We start from the raw sequence: 17,322 nt of genomic DNA, 5'->3' as shown, positions 1-17,322 counted from the left end.
CTCACCCCATTACAAACTTCAAATCAAACTCACCCCACATCCTCATGTCAGGTAAGGTTTCTCAATCTCTCTAGTTGTTAGTTACATATATAATATATATATATTTATATATGTATTGTTAGGCTTTTATCATGACTATTTTTGCAAGTTAGTGTATATAATTTGCTAGGATTTTATACAAAGTAAAAAATATTGTAGATATATATTTGTATTGTTAGGCTTTTATCATGACTATTTTTGCAAGTTAATGTATATATTTGCTAGGATTTTATAACAAGTAAAAAATATTGTAGATATATATTTGTATTGCTAGGCTTTTATCATGGCTATTTTTCTTGTTGTTTGGTTTGATATTTTTATTTATATTAGTTAGAGCTAAGTTGAAATTTTGTAATGAGGGTGAGTTTTGTTTTTAGTTTTTTTATTTGTTTGAGTACAAAATGAAAATGATTGAGTGTGTTTGTATGTGATGTGGGGTTGAAAATAATGGACGAATTAAATTTGAACTCTGCTTGGTATGACATCAAGATTATTTATTGTTACCCACAAGAAGTCCTACATGAACGGATAAATTACGGGTATATGGCGATTAAAGAAGACAAACATGTGAAGATGATGTTTAATAGGATCCAGAAAATGTCCCAAGTAAATGCTGCTAAGTTGTACATAAGTTCAGAGCCGCTTGCGGAAGTTGATACTAAGATGGTGCAACAAACAACTACGTCTTTACAATTTACAGCCCTTGATGATGGATGCACTGCAATGGGAGGGTATACAATGGGAGGTTATATGCTCCCATCTCAAGATCATGTTGTAAATACTGGTGAAACCCTCCATTGTCAAGAGACACATTTAGAGGAGGATGACAAAGATGAAGACTATGTTGAAGATGAAGACGAAGACGAAGATCATGCTACGAATGATGGTGAAAGTATTGATGGTGTGGATGAGTATGAAGAGAGGATTGAATGAGGTGACCTTGAGAATGATGTGGATGACCATGAAGTCGTTCCCCATTTTGAAGAGGAAAATATGGAGTTCCATGATGAAGGTGATGCAGATGATGATATTGGCATCCAGCGTGATACAAATACGACCACTGGCTACAGACCTCCTGCCGACTCATTCTACGCAAATACTTGGGAAAATATGTTTGATCCTTCACATCTATTAGAACCATTTGTTTGTACTTGGCAAGATTGGATGCATTTTTGTAAAGGGTTGACTTTTGCAAATAAATCGGCGGTGAAACGTGCATTGACAATATACGCAGCAAATGATAATAGAAATTTTATAACCCGGAGGTCGAGCACCACAAAATTGTGCGTCACATGCGTTGATGACAACTGCAAGTGGTACGTTGGGGCATTCATGAAGGCTAAACTTAATGGTCTGTGGGTGGTCACGTCTTACGTGGGTCCACACACTTGTATACCCTCTGGCCTACAAAGAGACGGTAGAATGATGGATTCTAATTTTGTTGCATCAGAAATTGTGGAAAAATTGCGACAAAATCATACTGCTTGTATTGATGAGCTCTGGGAGATCATACGTACTAAGTATAATCATGAGCTTTCTTACTATAAAGTACGGGACGCAAAACAAAAGGCAATTGCTAAGATATTTGGGGATTGGGAGGAGTCTTACCAAAGGTTGCGAAAATTGTTGTTGGCATACTTGGATCAGGACTCAGATACCAAGTATAGCTATCACACCATACCTAGGCCATACGAAGGTATTGCGGTACTGCGCTATGTATATTGGGCATTCGCTCCATGCATTGCTGCATTCAAATATTGCAGGCCAGTGATCAGTATTGATGGGACTCATTTGTATGGTAAATACAAAGGGGTGTTAATGATTGCAATGGCAACTGATGCTAACCAAAAGGTTTTGCCTCTCGCCTTTGCTGTTGTAGACAGGGAGTCAGGGCCTAGTTGGGGTTGGTTTTTAGAGTGTCTCAGGACTTCCATAGAGCATGTCATACCTAAGGATGGCATTTGCATTATTTTTGACCGACATAAAGGTATCAGATGCGCCATTCGAGAGTGGCCTAGAGGTGAGGACGGAAGAGAACAGGTATATCATCGATATTGCCTTCGACATGTTGCTAGCAACTTCAACACAAAATTTAAGGACCCGACTCTAAAGGCATTGGCCTTGAAAGCTGGATATGTGACTTATGAAGCAAAATTCATGTCCATAATGCAAACCATTAAGGAGGCCGAGATTAATTTACTGAAGGGTGTAGACCCTACTGATCGCCACATCCTACGCTATATGCCATACACATATCTAATGAGTGAGGATGTTGACAAATGGACCCAGTCACAGGATGGTGGAAGACGTTATGGGGCAATGACAACCAATATCTCTGAGTGTTTTAATGGGGTACTTAAAGGTGCCCGCGGTTTGCCTATTGCTGCAATGGTTGAGTTCACATGGTCCAAACTTGTTGCATATTTCTACGATCGACATGAAAAAATTCTTTCTAATCTCTCTCAAGGTAAGGTGTAGAGTGATTATGCAATGGAGATCTATAACAAAAATGAGCAGAAAACTGCAGGACACACTCTGAGGAATTTTAATCATGAAATTGGTGTATATCAAGTGGTTACCTCGTATAACGACCATAGAGGTGGAGGGGGAAACCACAGTCATGAAGTGCACGTAATTGAGCAAACATGTGGTTGTGGAAAGTGGCAAAACTTGAAGATCCCTTGTTTACATGCAATTAAAGTTCTTAAAGGTCTGCACCTCGATGCGACCAGCTATATTGACCCATGTTACAGTTTGAACAACGCCATTCAGACATATTCACATCATTTTGTGGTGCCAAAATCAGAGTCATTGTGGAGGGATGTTCGCGGACCACGATGGGTGCCTGACCCACAGCTGTTGCGGGGCAAAGGTCGTCCTGTGAAGTCAAGATTAAGGAATGAAATGGATGGGATACGACGAGAACGGGGAAGCCGGAGGGAAGATCTGGACTTGAGGGAGATTCAACCAAGGCAACAATGTGGAGTGTGTCATCAAGAGGGGCATAACCGCAGATGCTGTCCCAATTCCCATGGGGCTTCGACAAGTGGTAGTGCTGCAAACTAGGCAAGTGTTGTCACTGTTTTTATATAATATGCTCAGAATGTCATTTGGTTGTTGTTCTTCACATTTGGAAACTAACAACTGTACCTTCGTGGTTGTCAGGCGAGCGGAGACTGGATTTTTGAATGGCATTGTACGTGGGACTTGTGGTTATGTTCGGTATGGACAAGTGCAAAAAATTCTATGTAGACTATGTTGTATCAGTATGGACAAGTTATAGGTGACTATGTAGAGTATATTGTATCAGTATGGACAAGTGTTAGACGACTATGTAGACTATGTTGTATTGACTTAGTTTTTATTTTGTTCATTGCTAAATATTGTTCTAATTGAACATTTGCTATCCATTGTACTCCTTACATTAATTGCGTTGTGCAGCTTTTGCCTGTAATGCAATGATATGGCATTGGCAATGTAGCTACTACTTTGGCAACTTCAACCACAGCGGCCTTGTTTGAACCGATGATAATGTATTGACTGTTTTTGTGTGCTAAGGGCAACTAAAATGCCCATGAATAGTAACTGTTTGAATCCGATTGTTTGCATCTGATGTACTCTCTCCTTGACTGGTGATTATGCTTGTATCTACTTCTTTACCGCTGACCATGTGATGTGTTCTAGATCTCTTTTACTATTGTAGGGGAAGGGAAAAAAGTAATTCTGGTTTACACTTGCAGGACTGCAAAACAAACGAAAAAAAAAAAAATACTTCCCAGTGGAAATCGAGTTTCTAAAACTCAATTTCCATTTGGGTGGCATTATCGCAAATAAATTACAACACCAATTTACAAAAATGCCACTTAAATGGAAATCGAGTTTTAGAAACTCGATTTCCACTGGGAAATTTTGCTCTCACACTTCCCCCTAAATAGTCTTGAACTCTCGAGTTGGTAGGGGAAAAAATTCCCCAGTAGAAATCGAGTTTCTAAAACTCGATTTCCATTCAACACCAATTTACAAGAATGCCTCTTCACTGGAAATCGAGTTTTAGAAACTCGATTTACACTGAGACATTTTTCCCCTAAACACTCTTGAACTCTCGGGTTGGCAGGGGAAAAAAATTCACCAGTGGAAATCGAGTTTCTAAAACTCGATTTCCATTCAACACCAATTTACAAGAATGCCACTTGACTGGAAATCGAGTTTCTAAAACTCGATTTCCATTCAAGTGGCATTTTCGTAATTTGCCCATTGGAAATCAGGTTTTAGAGACTCGATTTCCACTGGGAAATTTTCCCCCTCACCAATCTTGAACTCTCGGATTGGCAGGAGGAAAAAATTACCCACTGGTCCGTACTCCACACTAAACAGTTAAACATTCAAGGGTTGTATTCGGTAATCACCTATCTAGACTAGTTCTATGAGCATCCAATTTCAAAGGCACGTGAATGTAGTACATTAAAAACAAAATGTATTGCATTTTTAAATTATTAATATAACATTATTATAAAATACACCAAGAGCATTACTGTCCAACTTTGTAAATGCAAATCCTGCAATCTCATAATATAAATCTTGTAATACAAATTTCTACAGAGCAAACCTTTCCAGTAATACAAATCTCATAATATAAACCTTGTAATACAATCTCGCTCCTTGCCAGTAAATTTCCTTACAATTGGAATAATTACCCTATCATACATGGGGACCCAAAAAATAAAACTGATGACATCAAAGGATGAGAGAGAGGCTGCGGGAATGGTGAAAGAACCAATGTTTGTGTCCATCATCATTCCTTGCTCCATAAACATTGTAAACATCTAGGCATAAATAGCAGAAAAGACAATTCCAGTGGCCCAGATTGGAAACATGCGGATCAAAATCTTCAATTCTTCCACCTGTGTTACAGTGCAAAGCCTCCATGGATTGGAGAATTCCTCACTTTTGCTCTCAGCATCTGACACTACAGCAGCTTTATCAAGGCACCTGTGCAGCAAAAATAAATTAACAGTGAATTTTTTTCCTGGGGCAGAATTTGTTATGCAGTTGACAAAGTTGGGAAAAATGTCAAACTTTCATGCAGGTACATACAGTGAAATGATCTCATGTCATCAGTACAATTCTACATTAATTTGTGACATTAATTATAAAGAACAAGTTCTTTATAGTGAACAAAGCATGAATATTTTTAGATCTATCATTATAGTGACATTAATTTTGAGGAACTGCAGATTGGAAAAACTGGATGCAACATGTCTTTGGTCTTCCTTTGACAGCAGGCAACATCCATGTATATAAGGCTTGATAAAGGCTTCCATTTACCTTATTGTGTATCCTTTAGATTCATCGCCACAACACAATTGCATAACCCATATATATTCAATTGCAAGATGCTTCCATCAAATTTCACAGTGAAATAGCCTCTTAGAGTAAGACATTTTCATAATATGTAAATTTCTAAATTAATAAAGCCTGCACTTGCTTGTACTAGCACAAGCTGCACACTCGTCAGCATCTCCTGCTACATGGTTTAAACAGTGTTTGATCCTATCATTAACAACATCCTGCAATATTTGACCATCAGATTTAAGAAGGATACATATGCCTCTCCATCTAAATATTAGTAAAATCTTAAAGCAGGGGTTACTCGGTTACTCCAGATTGGCCCCAAATGGGTTCTAGTTTTAATTTAATAAATCAAGAGTATTATATAACAGTACCACTTGTGAAGAAAGGGAAAAGCACGTTACGGCTGGAGTGGCCAAGAGACTTGTAGTTCAATGGCATTTCCCAGATCTCTCCATGGAGAGAACTTGAGTTCAAATCACCCCACCCCCACAAAGAGCATTAATGAGGAACATTTTGCAAAATATAAATGGTGTGAAGATTAAAAAACTAGCAAGCACTATAAAATTAGAGCACATAGCCCAATCAGAAAGTTAAGCATAATTTAAACTTTTGGCAAAGCTTTAGAGACATTCATTCGGATGTTGGCCCAATAGAAGGAAAAGGATAAAATTTTATACCACAAGTAGATCATGCAGACCAAGAGGTGCAGTAACGATATATGACACATCAGGGTGTTCTTTTGCAGCTTCAGCAGCTAACGAAGGAATATCCTGTAAAGTGACACAAAGCATTTTTATTAAAAAAAAAAAAAATCAATCTAGTCACCAATTCTGTACAGTATATCTATAATCAAGGCAACAGAGGAAAGTAAACCGAGCTACCTGATGCCAATGTCGTCCAGGGAAGAGAAAAAATGGGCTTACAATCACACGATCTGCACCTTGTTGAATGCAAGAAACAAATGCATCTCTTATTGATGGTTCTGCTAGCTCCTACCCATATCAAAGATATTTCAATAAATGAGAAGCTGTTTGCGCAGAAATAAAACCATGACAAAAGCAACATAGTATGATGTCCACCCAAAAAGGCAAGAAAACCAAGCAGCAGCGCTACATGCACTAAAAACTAACCTAAATCATCAAGGCAGTACTGATCAACCTGCTCTATGATGATAAGAGTTATTATATAAACAAAAGAGAAATAAAAAGGTTCACTTAGAATCCATTTAAATCAGACTGCATCTATATCTAGCTAACAAAGAGCAAATTGGCAATCAAATGAGAAATGAGCTTATGACAGTGAAATTGTTGGCGAACCCAATGTCTACTTACAACAACAACAAATTCTTAGTCCAAAGTTTTTGGGGGTCAACTGTGGATCCTCAATAGATTAATCATGAGAAGCCTCTGTTTACTTATGACAAACCTAAATTATAGAAGGAATCAATGAATGCGTAAAACATAGTGTCCCAACACCCATATTCTACAGATAGAGATATGCAATCAATTGCTTTGAAATAAATAAAACTAATGAAAGAGAAAGAGGAAACAAAACAAACCAAGAGCAACGCAAATAGAGAGATATGCAATCAAACAACCATTTGAAATAAAAACAAAAATACTTATTCAAATGGGTTTCTCTGAAGAAAAAGAAAAAAAAAAAAAAAAAAAACAAACGTGGGTGAAATTTATGGTTTTGTTTTGATCCTAACCTTCACTGGAGAGTAAACTCAACTGATGGACAAGGAGCAAGCAAGAGAGAAGAAGCAGCAGCAATTTCCTCAGAAAGAGCGCAAGTCACACACCTGAGAATGCGAGAGAAAAGATGAATTTTTTTTTTTTTTTTTGGGTTGAGAAGACGTCCCTAAGATGTTTATCATTCCTACATCATGTTCTTACCAAGAACTTCTTTTATTCAATCAGTCCTTCCTGCAAAACGAGACAAAGATTGTGATCACTTCAGTGTATATATTTCCACCTATGGGATTTAAAATGACATAAAGTAACAAAACCAAAGCTAGCTTTCAACTGAAGTTGCAAATCTGAAGAGGCTGCTTCTAAAAGCATTAACAACTAGATAGTTCTTTATTGACTAATATCTAAATTTTTCAACACAATCATAATATTCCATTGTATTTTGCAATGCATCTAAATAAGCTTTCAATTTTTCATAACTAACTTCTGTGTTTAAATGGAAATAGCTCTGTCGATGACAAAAGAAAACCAACAATGGCTAGGAATACATGTTGCAGAACTGAAAACTACTTATGTCAGGACAATGTGAAAAATAAAACCAGTTGGAAATTTATTCCTTCTTTACCCTTTCCTTAGGATCAATATCATCAAACTGATCTGCACCGAATGATGAAACACAAGGTTTGATCCCACCAGTCCCCAAAGCAACCAGATAGAGCCCGAAGAAGAAGACCATGTACTGAGCTGGAGTAGCTGACGAGCATACAGTCCCCATTTGGTCCACTTATCGATTGAATACACCTACCCAACTTCATATGATACACCTCCATTTTCGTGGACCTCAGAGGTAGGGTCCAAGGAAACTGATGAAAAGGCTGATGAGGTTCTAAAGTTGGATATCTTGGACTGTTGGACTCCAGAAAATCATTACCAATGGTCTAAATCTAGAAATGTTTAACACTTAGATTCAATCCATCCGTAGTGATTTTCTGGCGTCCAACAATCCAAAATATCCTACTTTAGAACCTCATCAGCCTTTTCATAAGTTTCCTTGGACCCTACGTACAGAGCAAAGTTCAAAAATAGATACGGTCCTGATAAACAACATAATCATATAATACATTTTCAAACTCCCCAACTTCATGAGGCTTAGCCCCTCTAAATGTTGTTAAGAAGCAATATGTTTATAAAATAAGTGTAATTGAAATGAGAATGTTAAGATGAATAATGAAAAAAATAAGATAGAATATGAAATGAGGAAATTCGCTTAAAAATTGGATGGCCTTTATTAATAAAAAGATAGGAGGGAGTCATGTGAAATGGTTTGGTCATATGCAAAGTAGAGCAATTAATGCACCAATAAAAAAGAGAGTTTGATTCTAGTCAATGGAACGAAAAAGGTAGAGGAAGTCCTAAAATAATACTAATAAAATTAGCAAAAGAGCACTTGTCAATTAAAGATATAACAAAAACTATGATTTCAAATATAATAGAATGAAAGAATACGTTTTGAACTTGATTAATATGTCGAGTTTCCATAACCAACCCCAAATATTTGGAGCTAAGTGTTGGTTCTTATTGCTGTCATCTAAAAATAATATTTGAATAACCCGCATGTGCACTAGCCAGAAAACATAGCATGCAAGACTATCACACTCTTATCAGTAAATCCCACTGCCACTATCTCAGTATGAGAAAAGTCCTAAACTTTTTTGAGAAAGAAACAATAATTGAATTAATTTGCATTTTACTGTATTTCAATACAACAATCAGGGCATTAAATAACAGGCCTGTTAGAATATCTCAATGATCTTAGGTCAAGCACCTGAGTGGTGAAAATCTTAACAGCATGTGCACTGAAGCAGGCTCGTATGCATCTACTCATAGCTGATTCAGTCATCACTGGTTCACAAAAGAGAATTAGTCTGTAAGGGGCTTTGTAACATGCACTAGCATATGCAAAGCACATAATTCCACATATTCATATACCTATTTTACAAAACCAAACTGATGTTTACTTCGAGATCTACTAACAGGAAGGTACACCAAAGGGCCTTCAAATCGAACGACAGTTCCATTTGCTAAAAGATTAAGACAGTGCTATCACTGCCTACCAAACCTTCATACTTTGATTTCATGAATTTTCCAATTAGAGCCCACAAGCCAGAAAGCCTAAAAAGCCAAAATTCTGTTCAGTAACTAGGGCGAAACAAGTCTTGATATAAATATTCAATCATACTCCATGTACTGAAGTATTTACTAAACTGATACACTGTGAAGATTTTAAGGTCCACACATGGGCTTAGTTGATTGCTATGTACTTCATATCTGAATTTTTTTTAGCACCCTCAAATAAAGATGATAGATGTGAAATATTTGTTCTCTTTCTTTTTTTCTTTTTCTTTTATAAATAGAGTATTATTTCAAAAGTTTGAGCACACATTTAAACAAAAAATCAAATTTGAACTCAAAATCTAGGATTTGTCCAAATTTCATGCTCTGATTAAATGCTTATATTAAACTAAATTGTTTACTGCACATTAAAATTTTAACAGCATAGACAAAGGGAGCTGAAGACATACTAGAGACTGAAATGGTACAAGGCCTAAAGATCATTGAAGTGATAGTGGAATTCCAAAGTAAGCATAAAACTTTATATTCTCAGCTAAAGTAATCACTTAATACAGTACTAAAGAAGAAAATAAAAACTCAGCTAACAACCCATCTACCATCAACACAATGAGGCATGAAATAACAATCAATAACAGTGCATACAAGATTATCAATAATGAAAAGTAATGGTTGTTTATCATCTTCTAAGAACTGTAACTACACGGTACCTTTTACTGCCATTGTGTTGGATGCTTGTATCCTGTCTAGGGTATTGCTAAGGCACTCAATCATAATCGTAGCCCGACTTTAAATAATTATTGAAAATCTTAGATCAAAAGAAGAAATATCATCCCAATGACAATGGATACAAGCATCCAAAAGAAGATAACCAATAGTTGACTTCCACAATAAACCCTGCAAAGTTGTAAACAAATAACAAACCCATATTAGAATTAGAAAACTTGAACAGAGCAGCATCATTATGAGATTAAAGTGAATAAACTAAAATGAAGAACTACCAGTTGTATTTTAAGAACATGTGGAACTGTAAACTCCAATAAACAAGGATAAGAACTTACAACATTCTAGGTACATGGTATAGAATAAAAATCAGGTCTCACTCTTAGCGTTCCACTTTATGCTCCACCAACTGCAACATGTCATGTGTCTAATTTTTTTTCATTTTAAACTTTAGTTAATTTATAAGAGGGACATGTGGCAGACTATGATTGGTGGAGCATAAAATAGAACACCTACGGTGGGACAAATGACTTTTATTCCATAGTATTCATCCCACCAAAAAAAAAAAAAGGTATTTTGGGTACATGTTTAAGAACTTGCAAAGCAAAAATTCAAAAGCAATGTGAATAAATGCAACAGAGTAATTAAGCAAGTCACACTTATAATAGCATGGAAAAGGTAAAGTGAGTTTAGAGAGTAGATGTACCTCAAAATGTGGAGCTCCTTGTTTAAGAACGTTAAAGAGTAAATGTCTATATGCTTTGGGCTTGTGCAGAATCAAATCAATTAGAAGAATCTACAACCCAAAAAAAAAAAAACACCCAATAAACTTAACTGTCATAAATGATATATGTATGTACTATAAAACACCCAATATGGAAAAAATTAGAGATAATTATTAGCTTTCCCATTAAAAAGAAGAGAGAGGAGAAATACCAAGAAATTACATTCAATGTACTCATCAGCAACTGCTTTGCAATTCTCCTATCAAAGCCAGCAAATCAGAAAATTAATTGTACCGTGTAAATGAAATTTAAGGAAGACAAAAAAGAGAAAGAAAGGAAGAAAGGAAAGAAAACAAATGGGTCTGTATGCATTTCATGAGTCGGATGTTTCCAGGTGAGTACTGCACGGACAGTGTTTTGATCCGAAACCCACATTCCACACATCTGTACATATCCATCTCCATCTCTCTAAGCTCTTTCTTCTCAAATCTACACTCACATATTGAGAAGGGGTGGCACTGGGTATGGAAGGCCTAGACACAGAGTCTTCAGTTTAGAGACACAGAGACGTGTTGACCCATTTTATATAAAGTAGTAGACCCAAAATCATCTTTGCCCCAGTTACTTGAATACTTCAACCAAATTATTTGGCCAAAATGGCCAACTGGCCCTAAAATCGTAACTATCTAGTTAGTAGGCTCTATAGAGAAAGATAATTGGCCGCAGTTAAATACATCACAAATTAATAAGTTAGAATCATTACCAGCCACTTCAAAATCAACCTAAAAGCTGCCTCCTCCAAGCTTATTGGCATTAGAAAAGTTATTTGTTGCTACTTTTATTGTGTTGAACTTGAATTTTAGTGCTTCCAGCCTTTTCATAGCATCATCATCTTCATGAAAATAATTAATGAACAAACCATAATGATTAAGTAATTATTATATGACAAATAATGCTTTTTAGCTGCTTATATATTGTAAAATAAACTTTGAAAATGTATCATTTCAGTTACCTTTTTTAGACCTTATGCCGTCTCGTATAATAAGGAGGAGGTCTTGCATGTCCTTCGTCAGATGGCTCGGGCCCAGCGTTGTGTCCATGTTTGTGCCCCCCGTCCCACAAGGAGGTGCCTTTGATATGCGTTTCGGCCGACCTTCTTGTTGAACAGGTAACCCACCAGCTTCCTCAACATGAACATGGGGTGGGTTGATGGCTGATGAAGGGCCAATAGACATACTGTCGAAGGGTGGCTCCTGCTGTATGTCAGGTGGGGTTAGATGAATACCCAAGTCAAAGGATGGAATGGGTGACATCTCGGGAAATAACCGTGGGGTGGGTGGACGAATGTCAGGCCCAACACAAGGATGTGGAATCAATGGGGGGATGGTGGGACTACGGGATGGATGTAGGGTGGGTGAAGGGATTGTGGGGCTAAGGGATGGATGTGGGGTGGGTGGAGGGGGATCAGAGATAGGGACAACTCGAGGGGTACGAACATGCAGATGTCTATTAGGAGCTGTGCTCGTGCTTGGGCTCTCAGTAATGCTTGGCCTCTGAGTAGCTGCTGCCGCAGGAGTAGCTGCCTCCTCATTTGGGACCTCAGGGTCCCGAGGTCGTACACGGCCAATCGCCTGCACTGCAGTCAGCACATCAATAATGTCCTGGTGGTCCTCCGTGCCCACCGGGTAACGGCTCAACAAACGGAGGTATCCTTCAATCTGCACATGGAAAACCCAAGTATATTAGTAATGCAATACAGTTTATGTATGTACGAATGAACAATCAATGTTTTATGGGCCCTCTGCTTGTAGGGCAATTCAAGTTATTCCATAAAAAATTGGGAAGAAAAATGTATACCATAACTCTAAAGGCTGAAATAAGAAATATGACCTTCGATTTTGAAATCAACAAAGTTCTCTATAAGGTAAACGAACAAAGTTCTCTATGTGGAATCTTAAGTAGAAAACAACTTTAACCTACTTCTTTGATGCTAAGCATACATTGGACCACATATATCATGTTTTATAAATAGTGATTTCGTGCTAAGAAGTACGGTAATATGTACAAGATGTGGAGAAGTTACCAGTATAGTCAATGTAGCACCAGGAACATCAATGAACCTCCGAGTCACCCTTTTGAACCAGTCGAAGTACTCATGCTGTGGAGGCATATCACCAAGCACTGCTTGACAACACCGTTGAAGGCGGTTACCCCAATTTATGATATGCAAAGCATGTTTCCGCATCCAATTAACGCCCACCTTCCCCCTCAAATCAATGGCATGAAGCACGGTGTCAGTGTTAACATCGGCGGGAATTTCTTGGATCATCCTAAATTGACGAACGATACGATCCGATGTATGTATCTCTACTAGGTGGAAACATACAAGCGGCACCGTTGCTGTCCACACAGCCCTCCCTGCAACACACCATGGCGGAAGGTCCTCAAAATCGGCTTCATACGGCTGCCACACCACCTACAGTAGCCCAAAAACAAGTACGCAACACATTAGAAAACTATGTTTATATTTCAAAATTCACCAAACATATATCTTGCTCCTAAACATGTTAACATGTTAAACAAGGCATTTTCATACCTGGCTTGGCAACATTGAAGCTATTTGCTGGCGATACCTGTCCTTGAAGATGTGGGCAGGCCTGTTTTTCTTGTTTGGGACCCACGCCCACCTACAAGTGTTGTCAAGAGCAAAAGATCAATATTTATAACTTTCCTACTAAGATAATGTCATGACTAAAACTATAATGTTATCACATATAACTACTAAGATAATGTTATAGATATTTACTCAATTAATAATATCACTATAATAAGAAATAATCCTTATAAGGTAGAGACTTACTTCAGGTACAGAGGACCACGTGCTAGAGGACCATAAGCGCTCATTGGTGGGCCACGCTCAATTACTGGGCACAAATAGGGGAACCTGGCCCATACCTAATACTGCACCAACAGTAAGCATCCACCGATTTGACTGGTTTCCTTATGGCTTGCCCTGCATAGCTCTCGGTACAACCATGCAAGGCAAGCACTTCCCTAACTGTACCTTCGTGGGTTGCGAAGGTCTTCCAACTGCTGCACCCACATTAGATGCACCCTATCGCCAGATTTGTCTATGAATATTGTGTCCCCCAGTAGCGCTAGGATATAGCATCGTGCGTACTCATGCAGCTCATCCTCTTCGGCATTAGGCGGCAATGGATTAGCAACTTGCTCCAAAAGCCGTTTGATGAGAATCCTTTGGCCATGAAATTCCTTATGCTGGTCTTGAGTTATAGGTCGAAAGCCAAGGAACTCCTCGCACACAGTCGTCCAAGTTTTTTGTGTGCTCACTGTTACAATGTCACCATCGACAGGAAGCCCGAGAATCACCTCCACATCCTGCAATGTGATGGTCATCTCAGCATGTGGCATGTGGAAGGTGTGAGTCTCGGGCCACCATCGCTCCACTAAGGCTATAATTAGGCCGTGGTCAAGCTCTCTACTCAGCTGCCTCAGCAGTCCCTCCAAGCCCAATGCCTTAATGATGTCAACGACTCGATCGTCTACCATTGGCTCTCGGTTGGAGAACTCTTTAGTACGGCCACGGCAAGTAAAGGCCCCTGGATCCTACACAAAACGGATCCTTGGATTAACATATGACAAACGTCTGCATGTACATTGTATGAATTAAATGCGTGCATATTTTACATAAATATTTACTGCTGTATTGTACCTGCCTATTCCAAATAGCTTCTGACCGATGGGTGGGCTGCAACTTTAACACCGAATCGTCAATAGGGCCAGGTTGTGTATGGTCAATCCGTCCAGCATTTGCAGCATCCATATTGCACAAGAATGATAAGCAATTAGCACGTAATATTGACATTGCAAGCAAACATAGATATGATGGTGCAAAAGTTATTTCTGAGCTAAATAAAACAAAATTATGATAATTTAATATTTTACTAGCTATATAAACTTGCTGATTAGAGTGTCAATGAGATCACTTAGGTCTAACTAGAATTACTATACTCCAATGAGAACACTTAGGTGTTCATAACCTTCCCATTTTTTTCCCTATATTGAATAATGGTCCAAAGCCACACGTAAGTGGATTGGATCCATATGATATTGCAGCAGATTGAACTAATCCTTTTACAAGTACACTACAATTATGTGACCTTAAATGTTTAAAAGTTCTATTAGTCGTGATTTATGAGGATCATTGTATAATCTCTACTTATTTGTGTTTTTCTTTAGTAAATTCTCTTGGTGAACGATTAAAAGTTATTTTTATACAGTGAAATTTTTTTTGAATAGCCATTGTTGGGGACATTACACCTTCAAATGGGATTTCAAAGGAAGAGAAGAGTCGACAAGAACAAGAAGCATTAGACCACATGTGCAAATTACTTGGTGGAGGGTCAAGAGGTACTTTATTCACTAACTCTATGTGTGCACACGTGTTGTTGTCAATGTTAGGAAAATGAATTTGTTATTCCTCTACCTAAAAGTGATTAGTTGTTTGACAATTTTTGACTTTCTATTTATAAATTGCAGCCCAGGAAATAGGTGAGTTGTGGTTGGAATATGAGGAGAATTCTTCACCAGAGGCTAAAATTGTTAAGGACCTTGACAAGGTATATTGCGTCTGTAGTAATGCATTTTATTTAATAATAATTTAACTTTGATTCACTACTTTTGCCAAGAAGCCTTGTAGCTCAATGGCATTACTTGGTGTTTCCAACAGAGACATCTAGGATTTAAATCTCCACTTCCAACTTAAAATGTATCAAAAAAACATTGACACAGTACCTTTGTAGCAACTTTTAGTTTGAAGTTCAATTATTCATTTTTTAAAGATCTTATGGTTTCAGTAACTGATGTTCTTTATTTAACTGCTTGTCTGAGAGGGAGCCAACCTGGCAGTTACCATCAAATAGAAAACCAATTTCTCAGACAAGCAGTTATTATCTGCTCAACAAAGACTAGTTGCTTTCTTGATACAGCATTATGGCATAATAAATTGCCCACTGTTCTTTGTACTTTTTCTTAAAATCTGTTGGAAACCCATCAATTGGGTTATTTTTAATGATAATTTAAGTTTTAATAGTGGTAAAGCAGTAAGACATAATCTTAAATGGAGGATATTTTGACTTTTCTCTATTTTATTTTATTTTATCCCTTGGGAATGAGAAATCTTATGCAAAAGTTTGGTAAAAGAGGAATGCCGATGTAGACAAATTGTAAAGTAGCTAATGACTGATCAAAAACAAAAAAAAAATAATAAGAAGGGGAGAAAAAAATATAAAAAGAAACAAAAAAGAAGTGGCTAATAAGCCAGATTCTAATGACAAGTTGACAACGCTAGTAAAGATAGCATTTAAAGTGGTGTTGATACAACTTTGGTGATAATTGACAAATCATGCTTATACTTGAAAAATAATATGATGTGACACATTATTTGTGTTTTATACTAATATTAATGACTAAGAAAAAAATTTGTTGACTTTTCCATAGCCAACTTAGAACCCAGTTCTAAATCAGACTAAATTGGATGAGATATGCTTGTTTGAACATCTAAACTTTCTAGAGATATTGTTGTCTAATTCTGCTTTAGAATTAGTTTAAATGGGCAAAGAATCTTGTAATTTAGTGACATTTCCTGATCTCTTTTATAAGGAAAACCAGCGTTTAAATCCCCTTCCTCAATAATTGAATAGGGTTTAGGTTTTGTTTTCAAAGAGGCATTTGGTTCCTAGAGTTCAAAAGCACCCGTAGCTTAAAGTCGTAAGTTCTATGTGCTTTGTTCATCGAATCAAAGCAACCCAAATATGCAAAATCGATTCTAGATACCTAAAACCAATTTATGCCAAGCCAGCTAACCTAAACAAAACTTCTAACCAAAATCCCTTAATCAAAACTAAATCTAATCCATCTATGATCTATTTAAACTAATTAAACAAAACCATTCCTAACCAAAAAACCTAAATCATAACCAATCAACCAAAATACATAACTGAAAAAAGACTATGTAATTTGTTTATTCAATAGCAAACTACTAAGTGCTTTTTTATATGCATATAATTTAGTAATTTGTAAAGGTACTATAACATTTAAATATATGAGATAACTATTTCATATAAACTTGTAAGTCCTAAGCTCCTAATAGACAAGCAAATGGGCCTAATGAGATATACAATTCTCTCCTAAAAGCTATAATCCTAATCAGCAATAACAATTTAACCTGAAGCCAGAAATTTGGAAAGTCTTAAGGATGGCAGCAACAATATGCACTATCCAAGCAAGTTTGACTTCAGCCAAAGAGAGTTGAATGTCATTTGCACTCACCAAATCCAAACCCAAATTTCATAAAAATCATAAAATAAAAATTAAATAAAGTATCTACCACAAAATCCAAACCCAAATTTCACAAAAATCAAAACTGAAAATTAAATAAATAACCTAGATGTTAAGTATCCAAATCCAAACCCAAAATTTCACAATAATCAAAACAAAAAATCATAGAAATAACTTACCAACCAAAATCGGAATGGGTATGGGTATGGTGAGGAAAAATGAATGGGTATGGGTATGGTGAGGAAAAATGAATGGGTATGGGGGTGGTAATGAGAGAGAGGGAGAAAAGGAAAAAGGAT

At 37.1% G+C, this 17,322-nt stretch overlaps 3 protein-coding genes and 1 long non-coding RNA gene across 4 annotated transcripts; 2 read left to right on the top strand and 2 right to left on the bottom strand.

Moving 5' to 3' along the window:
- The first annotated feature begins 1,032 nt into the window (after window positions 1-1,032).
- Window positions 1,033-2,517, top strand: LOC115959952. Its single transcript, XM_031078635.1, has 2 exons — window positions 1,033-1,587; window positions 1,687-2,517. The coding sequence occupies exons 1-2, from the start codon at window positions 1,033-1,035 to the stop codon at window positions 2,515-2,517; spliced, it is 1,386 nt and encodes a 461-aa protein (XP_030934495.1).
- A 12-nt stretch (window positions 2,518-2,529) lies between these two features.
- LOC115959951 lies at window positions 2,530-3,105 on the top strand. The gene has a single exon (XM_031078634.1). The coding sequence runs from the start codon at window positions 2,530-2,532 to the stop codon at window positions 3,103-3,105; it is 576 nt and encodes a 191-aa protein (XP_030934494.1).
- Window positions 3,106-5,256: 2,151 nt separating this feature from the next.
- On the bottom strand, window positions 5,257-6,380 carry LOC115959950 (sirohydrochlorin ferrochelatase, chloroplastic-like; the record flags this gene model as incomplete). Its single annotated transcript, XM_031078633.1, has 3 exons — window positions 5,257-5,606; window positions 6,069-6,161; window positions 6,273-6,380. Coding segments are annotated over 3 exons (303 nt in total), but the record flags the coding sequence as incomplete, so codon positions are not given.
- A 34-nt stretch (window positions 6,381-6,414) lies between these two features.
- On the bottom strand, window positions 6,415-11,240 carry LOC115959729. The gene is made up of 7 exons (XR_004084976.1): window positions 10,875-11,240; window positions 10,645-10,734; window positions 9,926-10,112; window positions 9,075-9,257; window positions 8,911-8,987; window positions 7,762-8,179; window positions 6,415-6,549 (listed from the first exon to the last, which is right to left on the bottom strand). It is a non-coding gene; the product is annotated as an uncharacterized LOC115959729 (long non-coding RNA).
- Window positions 11,241-17,322: the final 6,082 nt, after the last annotated feature.

The sequence above is a fragment of the Quercus lobata genome, chromosome 9 (genome assembly GCF_001633185.2).
Source record: "Quercus lobata isolate SW786 chromosome 9, ValleyOak3.0 Primary Assembly, whole genome shotgun sequence".
NCBI classification, from domain to species: Eukaryota; Viridiplantae; Streptophyta; class Magnoliopsida; order Fagales; family Fagaceae; genus Quercus; species Quercus lobata.
This window is presented reverse-complemented; position numbering and strand designations above follow the sequence as displayed.

Excerpts from the sequence above, each read along its gene's own strand:
- LOC115959952 (XM_031078635.1), top strand. The coding sequence starts at position 1,033 with ATGGAGTTCCATGATGAAGGTGATGCAGATGATGATATTGGCATCCAG. Across the intron at positions 1,588-1,686 it reads ATGAGCTTTCTTACTATAAA|GACTCAGATACCAAGTATAG; the intron begins GTACGGGACGCA and ends TACTTGGATCAG.
- LOC115959951 (XM_031078634.1), top strand. The coding sequence starts at position 2,530 with ATGGAGATCTATAACAAAAATGAGCAGAAAACTGCAGGACACACTCTG.